We start from the raw sequence: 16987 nt of genomic DNA on the forward strand, positions 1-16987 counted from the left end.
TTTTCACTATACTTGGAAATAAATTCTATATAATAAACGGCTAATATGCAAATCGACTGAATGGGAGAATGACCTGTTGCTATGACACGCACTGACCCCCAGGGGGCAGATGCTCAATGCAGGAGCTGCCCTCTGGTGGTCAGTGCACTCACACAGGGAGAGCACTACTCAGCCAGAATCCAGGCTCATGGCCAGCAAGTGCAGCGGCAGTGGTGGGAGCCTCTCCTGCCTCTGCAGCAGTGCTAAGGATGTCCGACTGCCAGCTGGGGAGTGGGCCTAAGCCATCAGTAGGATATCCCCCAAGAGCTCCCAGACTGCCAGAGGGCGCCAGCCAGGCTGAGGAGACCCCCCCTCCAGTGCACAAATTTCGTGCATTGGGCCTCTAGTAATAAATAAAATGGAAAAACTTTAATCTCATAAATTAGCAACTTTATATTTGCCTTGCCTTAAATGACAATATTTATATTTTAGAAAAGAAAAAATAAACTGAGCTTTTCTTATTTTTCCTCCTTAAATGGTTTATTTTTTATTTTAATCACTTAAATGCATCTTTACAACCTTAAGAAATAAAGTTGCATGTAATAAGCCCATTTAATTATTTTTTGTGTAATTAAAATACAACTGAGCAATATTTTTCTTTCTTTTTAAAAAAATATTTTTTATAATATAGCTGTAAACAAAACTGAAAACAGTTGGGTGTTAATTTTAGTGTTGATTTTTTTCATAAATAATATTTGTATCTTTAGTATTGTATTAGAATAAAACCCTAAAGAGTGACATTGGTTTCTTTGTTATTGTGTTTAATCTTATCATGATTAGTAAGACAGTCATTTGTTTTCTAGATTGATGACATTGTAAAAGCTGTTGGTAACTGCAGCTACAACCAACTAGTGGAGAAGATCATCTCTTGTAAGCAGTCAGACAATAGTGAGCTGGTTAGTGAAGGTGGGTGAGTGCTGCTATTACCTGACTTATTCTTGGCAAAATAAATTGTCTGATAATTTAACATCTTTCAAATGTCTTAAAACAGAAGTGTTGCTACTTACAGTAATTAAGTAATTTTTCATAAAAGTGCCAGTGAAAGGTTTTTCCTAGAAACCTTTCACTTGACTTGTACAATGAGGCCTGGATTTTAATAAAGGTCTTTGGAATCTCTTGTTAGCTTTTTTTAAATCCTCGCCCGAGTATATTTTTCCATTGATTTCTTAGAGAGAGGGAAAGACAGAGAAATGTCGATGTGAGAGAAACACATCAATTGGTTGCCTCCTGCCCGGGCCATGGAGGATCCTGCCCTTGACTGGAATCAAACCCAGGACCCTTTGGTCCACAAGCCGATGCTCTATCCACTGAGCAAAACTTGATTAGGGCTCTCTTGTTAGTTTTGATACGGTACATTACTCAGGGGTAATTGATAATTGCTCTTTTTAAAAATCATTATTATTTGGGAGTACTGCGTGAACCTTATAATTCATTCTGAACACTTCAGTTGACTGAGTATCATGGTACTCAGTGTTCATTTTAGTAGAGCTCTGCCTTATGTTTCAGTATAACATAGTATAGTAAAACTCCATTCTTTTTTTTTTTTTTAATGTATTTTTTATTGATTTCAGAGAGGAAGGGAGAGGGAGAGATAGAAACATCCTTGATGAGAGAGAATCATTGATCGGCTGCCTCCTGCACGCCCCCTACTGGGGATTGAGCCCGAAACCCAGGCATGTGCCCTTGATTGGAATTAAACCCAGGACCTTTTATTCCGCAGGCTGATGCTCTATCCACTGAGCCAAACCAGCTAGGGCTAAAGCTACATTTTTAATCAAAGTGTGCCTTTGATCATTCAGTTATCCTAATCCTTAACTAATTAAAATTGCTAAATTCGTCGCCATAGAAGCAATTTCATATTTTTCAGCTGTGTTTCAGTCAGTGAAGGGAAGGAGAAGAATGCTGTCCGGAGCCATAGCATTTGGATATACCTTCCCTACCACCTACTTCACCTTTTTTTTAAGTATTTTATTTTACTTTTTTAATATATTTTATTGATTGTTTACAGAGAGGAAGGGAGAGGGATAGAGAGTTAGAAACATCAATGAGAGAGAAATATCAGTCAGCTGCCTTCTGCACACCCCCTACTGGCGATGTGCCTGCAGGCCTACGCTCTATCCACTGAGCCAAACCGGTTAGGGCTCACTTTTTCATAAATATGTTCAAATACTGAGGTTGCTATTCTCCTCTGTTTGTAGGGGAAACAAAAGGAAGAGAAATCATAAGTAGGGAGTGAGCTTCATTTTTTTAGACACACAATTCTTTTACATGTAGTATACGGTATATATTATTATAATATATATTACTATTATGTTTTAAAAAAATAAATAAAAACTAAGTTACTACAAGAGTATATGAGAACATATAAAAGAAGACATGTACATGAATCCCATACTATACTGATTAATCAGAACCCAACTAATTTTATTACTCCATTATCCATAAGTTTAGCAAGAGGCAAGTAGCAAGAAAACACACAGTATTTTAATTGAGGCTTATCTTAGTCTTCTACTTGCATTAAACACATAAATAAATATACAAGGATATTGATCATTGTTTTGCATGACAGCTCTTGCACTACAACCTAAGGGAACAAAGTTTAAATTTTAGGGGGAAGAGAAGCAACAAAATATTTGTTAAAAATATTTTCTCACGTTGGCCGGTTTGGCTCAGTGGAAGAGCGTCAGCCTGTGGACTGAGGGGTCCCGGGTTCGATTCCGGCTAGGGGCACATGCCTGGGTTGTAGGCTCGAATCCCCCACAGTGGGGGACATGCAGGAGGCAGCCAATCAATGATTCTCTCTCATCATTGATGTTTCTGTCTCTCTGTCTTTCTCCCTTCCTTTTTGAAATCAATAAAAAATATATTTAAAAAATATATTTTCTCTAGCTCTAGCTGGTTAGGCTCAGTGGGTAGAGCATTGGCCTGCGGACTGAAAAGTCCCGGGTTCAATTCTAGTCAAGGGCACATACCTCAGTTGCAGGCAACCAATCAATGTGTTTCTCTCACATCTATATTTCTCACTGTCTTTCCCTCTCTCTTCCACTCTCTCTAAAAATCAATGGAAAAATATCTTCGGGTAAGGATTAAGAAAAAAAGAAAGAAACAGAAGACAAATCAATAAATGACAATAAAATATTAAAAAAAAACACACAAATATTTTCTCTCACTAGAACTTACCCAAGCTCTATACACAACAAATGCACAACAGCAACAAAAGCCCCAGTGCCTTTTTCACTTCTCCTTTTTCTCAACCTGATGTTACAACTATAATAATAATAATAATAATAATAATTATTATTATTATTATTATTATTATTATTATTATTTCTCTGACATTAATTTCCCAGGATAATGAAAAACAATAGCTAATTTATATTGTGTTGATAACTTGAGAAGAACATCTTGTTAAAAACAAGGAAGGAATTATCTTCTTTAATGGTATAGAATTTTTGGGTAATATATACCAGAATTGATTAAATTCTTGTTATATACATTTTGTAGTGATGAAATTCTACATATCAGATTCCCATATCAAGGAATAATTATATATAGAATTCACTATAATTAAAAAACTAAACTAGTTTTTATTTATAAGAAACTACAAGTGTGTAGTCTACTTGAAATAATTGTTTAACTCCAATGGTTACTTGTATAAGGCACTAAGAAATCTATAATAAAAATGTAATATGCTAATTACACCGGACGTCCTTCCGCACAACCTTCTGATGAAGCTGGGGCTGCGAGGGAAGCCAGGGTCCCGGGTGCCAGAAGGAAGCCAGTGCCAGCAGCAGGGGAAGGAAGACCTACTCTTGCACGAATTTCATGCATTGGGCCTCTAATATATAAAAGAAGAGGCCACAATAGACATTTTTACTTATAATGTAGCAATTAGCTTCCCTCCATTATTTTCTTCATCATATTTTCTTGGGTATAATTTTCTACTGAAGTAGTAGTTTGCTCTCTTTTCTATTTGGCCTACAACTGTAACTTTCCTTTTGAATCAATAAAATATCCAAAAGGTGATTATATTTTAGATATAATTCCTGAACCCACACACAAAAAAATTATTTTCCTGACATTAGTGTTTGAAAATATCTCTTAGTTTCAGAAATTCAATACTAAATTAGTTTATCAAATTATTTTCCTTTATTACTAAAGAGCTATTAGAGAGGATGAAAGTAATGAGTGCCTTAAAGGATGTGAAGTTAAAAAGAGGGACACTAAAATTAGGCAAAAAGGAACAAAAATAGGTAGTAAGGTAAAAGAAAACTTGGCTTATTTAAAAACAGTATGATTACATCTTAAAATTCATCATTTATAACATCAACCTAACACTTTTATAAACAGCATTTATTGTACAGAGTACTGAGAAGAGAAATATTTACAGCCGTTCGTGTTCATTAATACATCTGTTCTGTCCTGCAATTATGAGAAGGCGGAATGTGTCTGGCACAAAAATAAATCCTAGACTTACAAATTAGAAAAACAGCAGTTTTAAAAAACGTTTTTAATTTTTGGTAGAAATATAAAACCTGTGGTTTAGGAGGAAGAAAGCAAACAAAATTAAAAGTCCAGTCAATTGTAGAGGTGGCTTTAACACCAAAGTTTTGTTTCTTTTATTTCTTTAATTTAATTTTATTGTTTAAAGTATTATAAATAGTAGTACATATATCTCCTTATTTCCCCCATTGACATTCCCCCAGCCTCCCCTACCCCCTGGCCAGAGTTTTGTTTCTTAAACCAACTTGTCAACAGCAGTAGGAGTTTAAAATCTAAATAGATGGTCAGCACGGTACAGCCACTACAGTAAGACAGGCGCATGTGCAGGCTGCAATCCACACAGACCCAGGCTACCCTCAACACCACCGTTTAAATGTACCAAAACTGATGTGTTTTTAAAACTAGTGGGTGGGAGGGAAAAACAGCCATTACGTTGTCTTCCCGAAATCCTTGAGGATAGAGTAGATGTTTTCAAAGGCTTCATAAATTTCTGCTCTGACTTTAGCACCTGTTAATACAACTTTTCCCGAAACAAAAATAAGGAGAACAATTCTGGATTTGATCATCCTGTAGATTAAACCAGGAAATAATTCTGGCTCATAACTACTGAACTGTTGGTGGGTCAGCATGAGGGCTTCTAACCTTATGGGGAACTTCACATTGCATCTCCATACCATGTTCTGTATCTTGAAGTTCAAAAACTTGGCTGGGAAACCTAACTTCTGCACAACTGTGGCATACTTTCTTCCTGCTAGTCTGGACCCGTCTTCATTCCTGGCGCTGGTGCACACCATCTTCCCAGAATTAAAGATCAGGGCTGTGGTCCGGGGCTCCCTTATTCTCATGATCACAGTAGCAAACCACTTGGAATTATATGCAGTATTTCAGGCACGAAGTGCAATGGTCTTTAGGTCAAGTTTATAACCAAGATTCACTGTGGATACAATATTTTGCAGCTGTGGCATGATCTTTGAGCTCTCAGAGGACTGTGTGGTGGGGGTTATGGGTAAAGGGTACAGGGTCATGATGCCCGGCTTGGCTGCAGTCGTAAGAGTCTGTGAGTGGAAGAGATGAATGTCTGTCCTAAGGCTCCAGAGTCACCTGCTGGGCCGTTGGCTGCTGCTGCTGTCCTTGCTGCTCCTCCAGAATGGACAGACTGTTGGTGTTCTGAATGGGCTGTGGAGTCAGCCCTGTGCCATACGGCATCATTGGGCTAAAGCTAGGGATTCCAGGAGTCATGAGCCCTGAGGGGAGGCCAGGACTTGAGTGTAGGGTGGCATGCTATTGTTCTGATCCATGGCGACCTTTGCATTGGAGCTGCCTTGGCGGCCAGTCTTCCCCAGAGCATCCCCAGCAGAACTTCTAAGCAACTTCCTCAGCTCCCAGGGTTATCTTCAGACCAACCAAGTGAGGCTGCTCTGGAGTCACTGTGGACAGCAGCACCCACCCTGGAAGGACTAGTCACATGGCCGGCGGCCCGGGCACGCGCCATGGCAACCCTTCCTGACCCCTCTCAGGAAAATAATTTTTAATTTAAATTTATTTTCAGTGATATTACCTTATTGTTACCATTATATTAATTTTTGCTCTACTTTATTATCATTAATAATAAATTGAAATTTAATTTAAATTTTGCAAATAAACTATTTGTCATTTGAAGCAATGCAGATAAATAAACTGCTATATAATGCTTAGAATTGTTTGCCAGATTTTGTTTAATTAGTTATGAAAAGTTGAAACTAGATTAGGTTTTTGAATATTCCACTAAAATCACACTAAGAGTTGGTAGAAGAATTAGGAAACATTGCTCTCTATAGGTCCATATTACCCTGCTTTATGGTTTGGGAAGAAATACAATTCAGTTTGCATTTATTATTATTATTATTATTATTATTATTATTATTATTATTTTGAAAGAGAAATGGAGAGAGAGAGAAAGAACCATTGATGTGAGAGAGAAATACCAATTGGCTGCCTCCACATGCACCCTGACTGGGATCAAACCTGCAACCGGGTATGTGCATTTTTGGTGCATGGGACGATGCCCAATTAACAGCCACACCAGCCAGGGCATAAGCACTAAATTTTTAAACTTAATACCAACAAGTCTCCTGGGTTTCAGTCTTTCCCATAAGTAATTTTGTCCTGGAGAAAGTTCTTCTCTCTGAGCCTTGGTCCTGTTCTATAGAAAGAAGTTCAGAAAGACCTTTCTAGTGTTGAATTTTTCAGAGAGAATGTGCTGTATTTCCATTGAATTTTTGTGTCTTCTTGAAGGATTTGTAGAGAGCACACTGGGTGAGTAAGGTGTTGGAGGCCCATTTAGAAACCTCTTTCGGAAGGAAGGGTTTGGTAACGCAGCAGTGGTACCTCTCAGCACAGGCATTCTACTTACTTTTAAAATGTTATCTAATATTAAGTGCTTTAGTATATAACATAACCATTCTACTCAGTAGTTTATTACTTAGCAAAGTAATAATAGTAATCGAGGGGGTTGACAATTTCTAAATGTATAAACCTCAGAATTTGCAAATGTGCTATAAATTTCCTTTGGCTGTGGCCTTCTGTATAACAATTTGCATTTCCCCTCCTATCTTACACAATTCTTTGGAATAGTGTGATATATTGATAACTTTTTACAACCACTTTGCAGCTTGACTTGGTGTAGCTTGACAATAAGGGTGAGGGATGGAGAGTAAGTGGAATAAACTTATACTCTACAGCTGTCTTGGCCCTTCCAAGTTTATTTTCAGTTTCTTGTTGAGGTGTCAGTGTATGAACACCCTATATTTGCACCTCTCTGCTCACTTATAAAACTTTTTAGAGCAGTGGTCGCCAACTGTTGGTCTGTGGACTACTGGTGGTCCATGAGATCCAAAAGGTTGGCGACTGCTGTTTTAGAGCACTCTCTTCCCCCCCTATTGTTTCTGAGACTTTTCTTCTTCAGTAAGGGAATGAAAGGAAGAAGAGAAATACAGGCTTTTAAAATATGTATACAGTTGATTCTCATTATTCCCAGTAATTATGTTCTGTAAAAGCGAATTTCAGTCTTTTTCATCTCATGGCACGTATAAACTAATTGCTAAAATTCTGTAGCACGCCAAAAATATTTTTTTTGCCAATCTAATTTTCATTCATTCATACTGGACGGCTATTGTGTTGGCTGTTATCATTTTTTTTATTTGACAATCTAAGGGAAAAGAGATTAGTGCCCCTGATTAAATAATCAGGTATTGCATGTTTTTGTTTTGTTTTTGTTAATCCTCACCTGAGGATATTTTTCCTATTGCCCCTTTTCTTTTTTTTTCAGAGAGAGTGGAAGGGAGGAAGGGAGGAGGAGAGAGAGAGAGAGAAAGACGGAGAGAGAAAGAGAAACATCGATGTGAGAGAGACACATGCCTCCAGCATGCGTCCCGACTGGGGGTAACCCAGGTACATGCCCTTGGCTGGCAATCAAGCCTGCATCTCTTGCACAGGCCGACACTCTAACCGCTGAGCGACACTGGCCAGAGCAGATATTGCATGTTTTAAAATTTCTTGAGCACACCAGTTGAAAATCGCTGTTCTATAAAGTTGCTATGAACACTGAATTAGTGAATACTAAACCATTGCTCCTACGGGAAACACAAGATTAGGTTCCTGTGAGCCTTTAGTCACAAGCTTTTCATCAACTGATAAATTCATAACCTTGTTTTATGTGCATTTCTGTTTAGAGACATCTTATTCAATATATATGGTTGATTCAGTAACATTAAATGCATGGCAAACAGCACTATAACTCACCTGGACAAAGCTACAAAAATTTGTATATTCTTCGTAGGCACATCACAGACTTTGTGCACTTAGGAACACCAGCGAGCACTCCAGTGTTACATTCGGGGGCCATTTTACACAGTAAAAATCACTCCACCAAAAGCACAAAAATGTGAAGAATGTGGCACTCCATAGACTGTGAAAAGGACACTTGTTCACAATATGAGAGCTGAAACAAGGCTTAGTGTTGCCTTGTTTGATCTCAGTGGGGAATGTGCATGTTTGGTGACTCAATTTTTTGCAGCTTTGCACGTATCCAGGAATGACCCTGCAAGTGCACAGCAAGTATTGATTTTGGAGTTAATAAATTTTAGCTAGTAGGCAAATTTGGCCATTAGCAAGGATCAACTCTACATGTCTTTTAAATTAAACCACAGAAAACTTTTGTGTATTTCATTATGTTTTGAAAACAAAGAGATCACTTCTATTTCTGAACTTGATATAGATGGATGGATGGATGGATGGATAGATAGATAGATAGATAGATAGATAGATAGATAGATAGATAGATAGATAGATATAGAGTGGCATATTTTGGAGGAGATTAGGATAAAATGGCATAAGTTACCCACTGTTTTCTCTTCAGTTTTATGCCTACTTTTAGTTTTAAGGCAAGAATTGAGCAGTTTGTGAATTTCAAGTTATCTGGGACTTTTATTAAAATCTTAAGCAACTCAATTTGTTAAGACTACTTTTAATTTCTAAAAACCTATCATTGGGGAAGGAGCTGTTGACATAGATATTTTACTCCTTTTTTTTAAATATTTTTTTATTGATTTCAGAGAGAGGGATAGAAACATCCTATATAATAAAAGGGTAATATGCAAATAGATCGAACAGCAGAACACCTGAATAACCAATCAAAGTGTAATATGCTAATGATTTGCTAAGGCTGCTCAACCGCTCACTATGACATGCACTGACCACCAGGGAGGGGGGTCCCTCAGCCTGGCCTGCACACTCTCACAATCCGGGACCCCTCAGGGGATGTCGGAGAGCCAGTTTCAGCCCAATCCCACTGACCACTCCCCTTGGGAAGGCACCAGACACAGGGATCGTGGCTGGCAAGCGCTGCTGTGGCAGCGCGAGCCTCTCCCGATTGGGACTGAATGGGCATGAGCCCCGGCAGGTACAGTGGGGCCAGGATGAGCAGGAGCAGCAGGTAGGAGCTGCAGGCAGCATTGGACTGTGGGTTTTGGCCCGATCCCTGCAGGCCACCCAGAGGGATCCCACCTGTGCACGAATTCGTGCACCAGGCCTCTAGTCGATAAGAGAGAGTCATTGATTGGCTGCCTCCTGCACGCTTCACATGGGAATCGAGCCTGCAACCCAGGCATGTGCCCTGACCGGGAATCGAACCATGACCTGGTTCATATGTCGATGCTCAACCACTGAGCCACACTGGCTGGGCTCCTATGCACTTTTTAAATTGCTAATTCTTGCATTACTTGTTTTAGTGGGTTTTAGTTTTACTGTATGTGTTTTGTTGCAAGCTGCCTGAAATCCTTTTTGGAAGTAGGTGAAGTATAAATACATTAATTAATAAAAATAATTTCATGTAACTTTTCTTTAGGATGGGGATGTCTATAGACACATCTTCTAAAATAAAAAGGTAGAATCTCCAATTTGGGGCCATCATGTTATTGTAGGAGAAGTTTTAATCTGACTGGCCTTTCTTTATACTTATAACACAATGTAAATAGAAAAACTTTTTAATTTTGAAATTATTCTTCCATCTAATATTTTGTGTTGGTTCCATAGGCTTTGTAGCTGAGCAGTTTCTAAATAACACAGCCACTCAACTGACATACCATGGATTATGTGAACTAACTTCAACGGTCCAGGAAGGAGAACTTTGTGTGTTCTTTCGGAATAATCATTTTAGCACCATGACCAAATACAAGGTATGATATAGAAATAACTTTAATTGTTATTTGAAATTAAAAGAACTTGATTTAGAAATGTCTTATCTGCTTCAAAATTAAAAAATTTAGCATAATATTCCTTAACCAGCAAATTATGAAGGTAATTATTAAATACTTTTTTAGGATAGAATGGATTAGCTACTTAATTGTTACTTCAGAGGCATCTGAGGCATTGCTTCAAGTGGAAATGTTGGGAAAATGGTTCAAGACTGGGATAATTTTTGTGTACAAATAGTAATTTTGGCATAGGAGGAGATTTACAAGAAAAATATGGCATGAGACTAAAAGAGGGGGCCTAGGACAGATTTGAGGAGTGCCAACATTTAATGATTAGCTGGAGGAGTATGAACTAGCAAAGGAGACTAAGAAAGAAAAGAATAAAAGGAAAATATAAAGAATATAGCATCATGTAAGCCAACAGGGAGATAGTGTATCAAGAAGAATGGAGATCTCAGTTATTAAATGCTGGTGGGAGAATACTGGAGAAGAGTCCATTGGCAATCTGGATTTCATTGGTATCTTAGAGAATGGTGGCAGCAGGAAAAACGCAATTTGAATTGGTTAATAAGTGCTTGGGATGTCAGGAACTAGAAACAGATTAAGCACCTCTTTGAAACAGTTTGGGAAGGTGCAGAGAAATAATAGCTCATAGCTGTATTGGAATCCAGAAAGTGTTTTTTACTTTTTAATATGAGAGACTTAATCATGTCTAAATATGAAGGACTCAATAGAGAAAGGATAAGGATTCAGGAGAGAGGTATTTGATGTTAGGAGGCTCCTAAGAGAGTGCAAAAGGATAGGAATGTTCACAGGTGAAGGAGATTGGCCTTGTTTTAAAAAAGACTTCTTCAGCCCTAGCTGGTTTGGCTCAGTAGATAGAGTGTTCAGCCTGCGCACTGGAGGGTCCCAGGTTCGATTCCAGTCAAGGGCTCATGCTCAGGTTTCAGACTCAATCCCCAGTGTGGGGCGTGCAGGAGGCAGCGGATCAATGATTCTCTCTCATCATTGATGTTTCTATCTATATCTCCCTGTCCCTTCCTCTCTGAAATCAATTTAAAAAAAAAAAAAAAAAGACCTCTTCACTGTAAAGGAGGGAAAAAATAAGACTATGAGTATAGCTACAGGGAGATTTACAGATTTGATGGCAGGAAGCAGAGGAAGTTACTTTGAATGCTTTTGTTTGTTATGTGGAAGGCAAGATCATTTACTGAGACTGAATAGGAGTGGGTTTGGTTTCATAGAAGGAAAGTTTGAAGTAGTCTTTATAGCATGTGGGAGAAAGCTGTAACAAGAGAAATTAAGAAGAATCACCAGACATTGTTGGGAATGGTAATTATTACTTGTGTAATTTTTTTTGCAGGAGTATCTGCCAGAGTACATTCATGGAGAAGGTGGCTAGTTTGTTATTCTAGATTTGGGACTTTGTAAGTGGGTGCAACAAAGAGTAGAAGAGCAAAGAAATTCAGGGACATGATGGTATTATGAACATGCTGATATTGTCCAAATTTATAAATATTGTCTAGAGCAAATAAAATACTATTCTTCACTAAGGTGATCTTATTTATATAGAAGGGATAAGTGGGAACAACTATCCTGGTGGCCAGTCACTAGGGGAAATGCCATTGTTTACTATATTGACACCAAGCTGAAATAGTAACACTGTTTATTGAGGGGTTTTTTTGTGGGTTTTTTTTTTTTTTTACTTTTTGTGAAAAATTGCAAATTTACAGAAAAGTAACAAGACTAATTTAATGTGTACCTATTATACTCATCTTTTTTTTAACAATTTTGACATGATACTATTTTCATCTTTTTGCTTATATTTCAATATACATCTCTAAACAAGAACATTTTCCATTCAAATAAATCACAGTACCCTTGTTGCATCTAACAAAATTAACTATAATTTTTAATATAATCTAATACCCAGTCCATATTCAGATTTCCCATTTGTCCCCATGTAGTTTTATGGTCAGTTTGTTCAAACCAGGCTCTAATCAAGGACAATGCATTACATTTGGTGAATTAACTCCATTTTAATATGATGTAAATCTTGTGTTTTCCAGGGATCTTATGGGCCTTTAGGCTATTTATTTATGCCCCCATTATAATCTTCTCCATCTTATTTCCTACATTCCTATTGGACCTGGGGTGGGGCAGGAACCTGGTAGAAGGGGGAGTGGGGGGGGGGCTAAGGGGGAAATCTATAATCCTCTCAACAATATAGTTTAAAAAAAAAAAAAGAACTATAATTCCAATCCTAACGGTTTTTAAATAAGATACTGCTCTACTTCTGGCAGAGTACCCAGTGAGTACCTTGTTGAGAAGAGTCAGAAACACTTTCCCTCCTCATTGATCTAGTGACTAATTAATTGGATTTACAATAAAATCTACACTTCTTTGGCGGTTGCTGTAGAACTAGAAGCCCTAAAGGAATACTTAATAAAATTTAGGAAGGGGTTTCTTCAAAATGGTATCAAGCCCTAGCTGGTTTGGCTCAGTGGATAGAGTGTTGGCCTGTGGTTTGATTCCAGTCAAGGGCACATGCCTGGGTTGCAGGCTCAATCCCCAGTGTGGAGCGTGCAGGAGGCAGCCTATCAGTGATTCTCTCTCATTGATGTTTCTATCTCTCTCTCCCTATCTCTTCCTCACTGAAATCAATAAAAATATATTTTAAAAAATAAAAACAAAATGGTATTCATTTGCTGACTAAGGAAATATGATGGAAAATTGTTCCCCTGTTCTGTTAAACCTGTTAAACATGAAAACAATTATTCTCTACTACTGATTCCTGGGGGTTGTTTGAGTTTTTGTAGTTGTTTATAAACTTGAGGGCCAGGGAATCTGTGATCTAATAATGATACAAGTAAGAAAAAAAGTAGAAAGCTGCTTTTTCAAATAAGGTAAGCCTACATTTAATACTCCATTAGATCTTCAATAATGCCTTTTAACATTGCACTTTTGAAGATTTTAGGGTCATTTTATGCATTCATATTTAATGATCACTTTACTTCCCATCTTTCTGTCCCTGTGAACTCTTGAAACACCTGTGGTATAAACATAGTTCATTCCATAGAATTCAGATATACTTTCAACAATAAAATAAATTTAATATCTGGATAGAATATTTTTTAATCCTCACCTGAGGGCATGCTTAGAGAGAAGAAGGGAGAGAAATATATTGATGTGAAAGAGAAACATCATTTGGCTGTCCTCTGCACAGGCCCCGACCAAAGATTAAACCCACAACCCAGGCATGTGCCCTGACTGGGAATCACACCAGCCATCTTTTGGTGCATGAGAAGATGCCCAACCAGCTGAGAGCTACTCCAGCCTAGCTGTATAGAATTCTTTCTACTACTGATAAATGGTGTCTGTAACTAGGGGCCTAAAATAATAAATTGACAATCAGTCATAAATATCTACAAACTTACTATTTTACTAGAGGCCCGGTGCACGAAAATTCGTGCACTGTGGGAGGGGCAGTCCTTCAGCCTGGCCTGCGCCCTCTCACAGTCTGGGAGCCCTTGGGGGGATATCCCACTGATGTAGTCTGGCCTCCCTCTGCAGGAAGCAACCGGGGAGCTAATCGGGGGGCCGGCAAGTGGCAGGCCCTGCCCCCGATCACCCCTCTGCCCACTGGCACCTTCCTTGGCTGGCTTTTATTATATAGGATTAGTGGAGCTTATTTGTATTAGAATTTGAAAAAAGCATCTTTATGCTTTCTGGTACCCATATCATATCATATCATATCAGATGCCCTGACCGGGAATCGAACCAGCAACCTCTTGGTGCATGGGACAATGCTCAATCAACTGAGCCACACCAGCGGGGCTCCATAGACTTTTTATTAGGCCTTTTGCCATTACAGAGTCACAATGGATGTGTTGATCAAATTGATCCTCCCTACCCACCCCCCGTATAATATCTACCAATCAACTTCACATTTTCCAACTGTCTAACACAATATGACCTGGGTTTTGATTGCACAGATTCTCATGACATTTTCTCTGACCACAGATACTAATTGACTTCCTATTGAAAAGTCCTCTGATCATTCCTAGTTTTGTGGTTTACTATTCCTAAACTCTGGGCAAGTACCTCTGCTGTTTCCTCTATTACTAGCAAAGTAATCAAGTCCAGCTCTTGTTATTAGTTGTAATAGCACTCTCCTTTTTCATTTTTTTTTAATACATTTTATTGATTTTTTACAGAGAGGAAGAGAGAGGGATAGAGAGTTAGAAACATCGATGAGAGAGAGACATCGATCAGCTGCCTCCTGCACACCCCCTACTGGGGATGTGCCCGCAACCAAGGTACATGCCCTTGACCAGAATCGAACCTGGGACCCTTGAGTCCGCAGGCCGATGCTCTATCCACTGAGCCAAACCGGTTTCGGCAGCACTCTCCTTAATCCTTGATTAAACTGTTCATCCCTCTCCTGTCCATTGGCAGCAAATACACATATCTCCAATTTCTACTACCACTTTGTTACCTTGCTCCATTACTTCCACCTAATCTTATACAATTGAATTGGACAGATCGTCATGGCAAAACCACACTGAGTGTGTTATACTATGAAGTTGTGTGCTTTTCATCAGCATAACTAGATTAGTATCTGAAAGCAGCAGGAGGAGACCCTACTGAGAGAACAGATGTTCTCAGGGCCGTTCCTCTGGTCCTAGATGGTAAGATGACTTTTTATACAGGCAGGAAACTTGACCATATAAAAGTGAGTTTTAAATAAATTACTTTTTTCCTAGAAACATTGTTTTGCTTCTCATATGATCATGACTAATTATTCTATCTCCAAGATCTAGTTATCCTGTTTTATTTTTATGATCCTCCTCCACTTCTCCAGTACTTTCTGCTTGCTCTCAAGTAAGATTCCTTGGCCCTTGTCCAGATCACCTAGTTTCTAGGTCTTTGGTATATATAATGACATGTCTCCATCTTGATCATTCTTTTATAAAGTATCAACTTATATCCATGTCATAATTGTTTCCTCTACCAGTTGGTTTCAAATTACTGACATCTCTCTGGAGTATATTCTAAACAAGGGTTTTTGAGGTTGGCTTTTGTTTGTTTGCTTTTTTACTTTCCATTTAGAGATTAGAAGTGAAGAGTAGTTTAGGAGAAGAAACAATTCTAGAGAAGTACTAAAGCCATGTTAAAGAAATAAATTTGCCCATTCTCTTTCTTCTTTGACTAAGACTATAGTGGGAATTTTGTTTTCCACAGGAGACTACATTTAAATAAATACTTATTTAATTTTGTTATTTTTAAAAGGTAGTAGATGCATCAAAAATTGTTACTTTTGCCCAGGCAGTGTGGCTCAGTGATTGAGCATCAACCTATGAACCAGGAGGTCATGGTTCTATTTCCGGTCAGGGCACATGCCCAGGTTTCTGGCTCTATCCCCAGTGTGGGACTTGCAGGAGGCAGCCAATCAATGATTCTCTCTTATCATTGATGTTTCTATCTCTCTCTTCCTCTCCATTCCTCTCTGAAATCAATAAAAATATATACTTTTTTAAAAGTTGTCACTTCCTTTTAATTTTTTTTTTTATGGGGACAGTGGATAGAGAAATGTGGAAAAAGAATAGGGAAAGTGGTAAATTCCACAGTACAGGCCAAGAGATTTATCTTTTTCTCTCAAATAGGAGACAGGAGAAGGAGATAGATACAGAAACTGAGATAATTTTAGGTGATATTTATGAATATAATACCTTTTATTTATTAAGTACCAAGTGCCTTGCATTGTGCTAACCACTTTATATTCATTATCTTATTTAATTTGCACAACTCCCCTATGAGATGTGAATATTATTACTCCCTTATTACTTTATAGCTGAAAGAACAGGCTTACAGGCTCTTAAGTTAACTTGCCCAAGACCATTCAGCTTGTAAGCAGCCCCAACCTGACTTCAGGCCCACATTCTCAACAGCTTTGCCTCTCTGGGTAGATGTATTTGTGGATGAGATTTATGTTTGTTAAGTAGGAGTAATATTCATCTTTCAGTTTATAAAATATCTTAGAGATTTTCAGATCTTAATGTCTCTATCACTTTATGGGAAAAGAAAACTAAAGTTCAAAAGTATTAGTAATTTCAGTACAAACTAGTTATCCAAAAATATTCAGGCAGTGCTTTTCTCCATATCTTAAAGGCTGGAATTACTTAATTTTTTATTACATTTACCAAGTTTTATTTTATCAATTTATAAATAAGGTGATATTCTCACCATGTTATTCATACCCTGTATACAACTAGTTTATGATTATATTACCAGTTTTCTTTTGTTATCCAATTGCCTATTTTATAAAATGATAAAAATTATTTAATGTCATTTCTTTATCATTTTTATATAATTTATACATTTTATACGTTAATAAATTAAGAATTTAATACATGCTTTCTGTATTATTTTTTATGAAATTAGTATTTTAGAGACTGGTAAGTGAGATTAGAAGGAAGATTCAAAGCTTAGAAAAGAAAGCTTTGACTAGATAATGCAGCAAAAGTGATTGGGTATAAACGCAAAAAGTATTCTTGATGATAATTTATCTGTAGACTCTCGGGAAAAATGGGCCTAAACTGTTCAGTACTGTACTAATACATACTTTGCTATTCTACACTGCAATTATATAAAGGTACTGTTGAGTAATAATCAGCATTGTTGGCAGTGGACCAGTTACAGACCTTTTCGAT

At 37.8% G+C, this 16987-nt stretch overlaps 1 protein-coding gene and 1 pseudogene across 3 annotated transcripts in view; one reads left to right on the top strand and one right to left on the bottom strand.

Moving 5' to 3' along the window:
* Window positions 1–16987, top strand: part of MINDY2 (MINDY lysine 48 deubiquitinase 2) — a 65527-nt gene that overhangs the window by 35549 nt on the left and 12991 nt on the right. For both annotated transcript variants that reach the window (XM_079769369.1, XM_079769370.1), the window contains exons 5-6: window positions 843–945; window positions 10114–10256. In XM_079769369.1, the coding sequence (XP_079625495.1) occupies window positions 843–945; window positions 10114–10256 (246 nt within the window). The remainder of the gene's footprint in view (window positions 1–842; window positions 946–10113; window positions 10257–16987) is intronic.
* LOC307098511 (TATA-box-binding protein-like) lies at window positions 4206–6683 on the bottom strand (annotated as a pseudogene). The gene has a single exon. The product of its transcript is annotated as a TATA-box-binding protein-like (transcript).

The sequence above is a fragment of the Cnephaeus nilssonii genome (genome assembly GCF_951640355.1).
Source record: "Cnephaeus nilssonii genome assembly, chromosome: 4".
NCBI classification, from domain to species: domain Eukaryota; kingdom Metazoa; phylum Chordata; class Mammalia; order Chiroptera; family Vespertilionidae; genus Cnephaeus; species Cnephaeus nilssonii.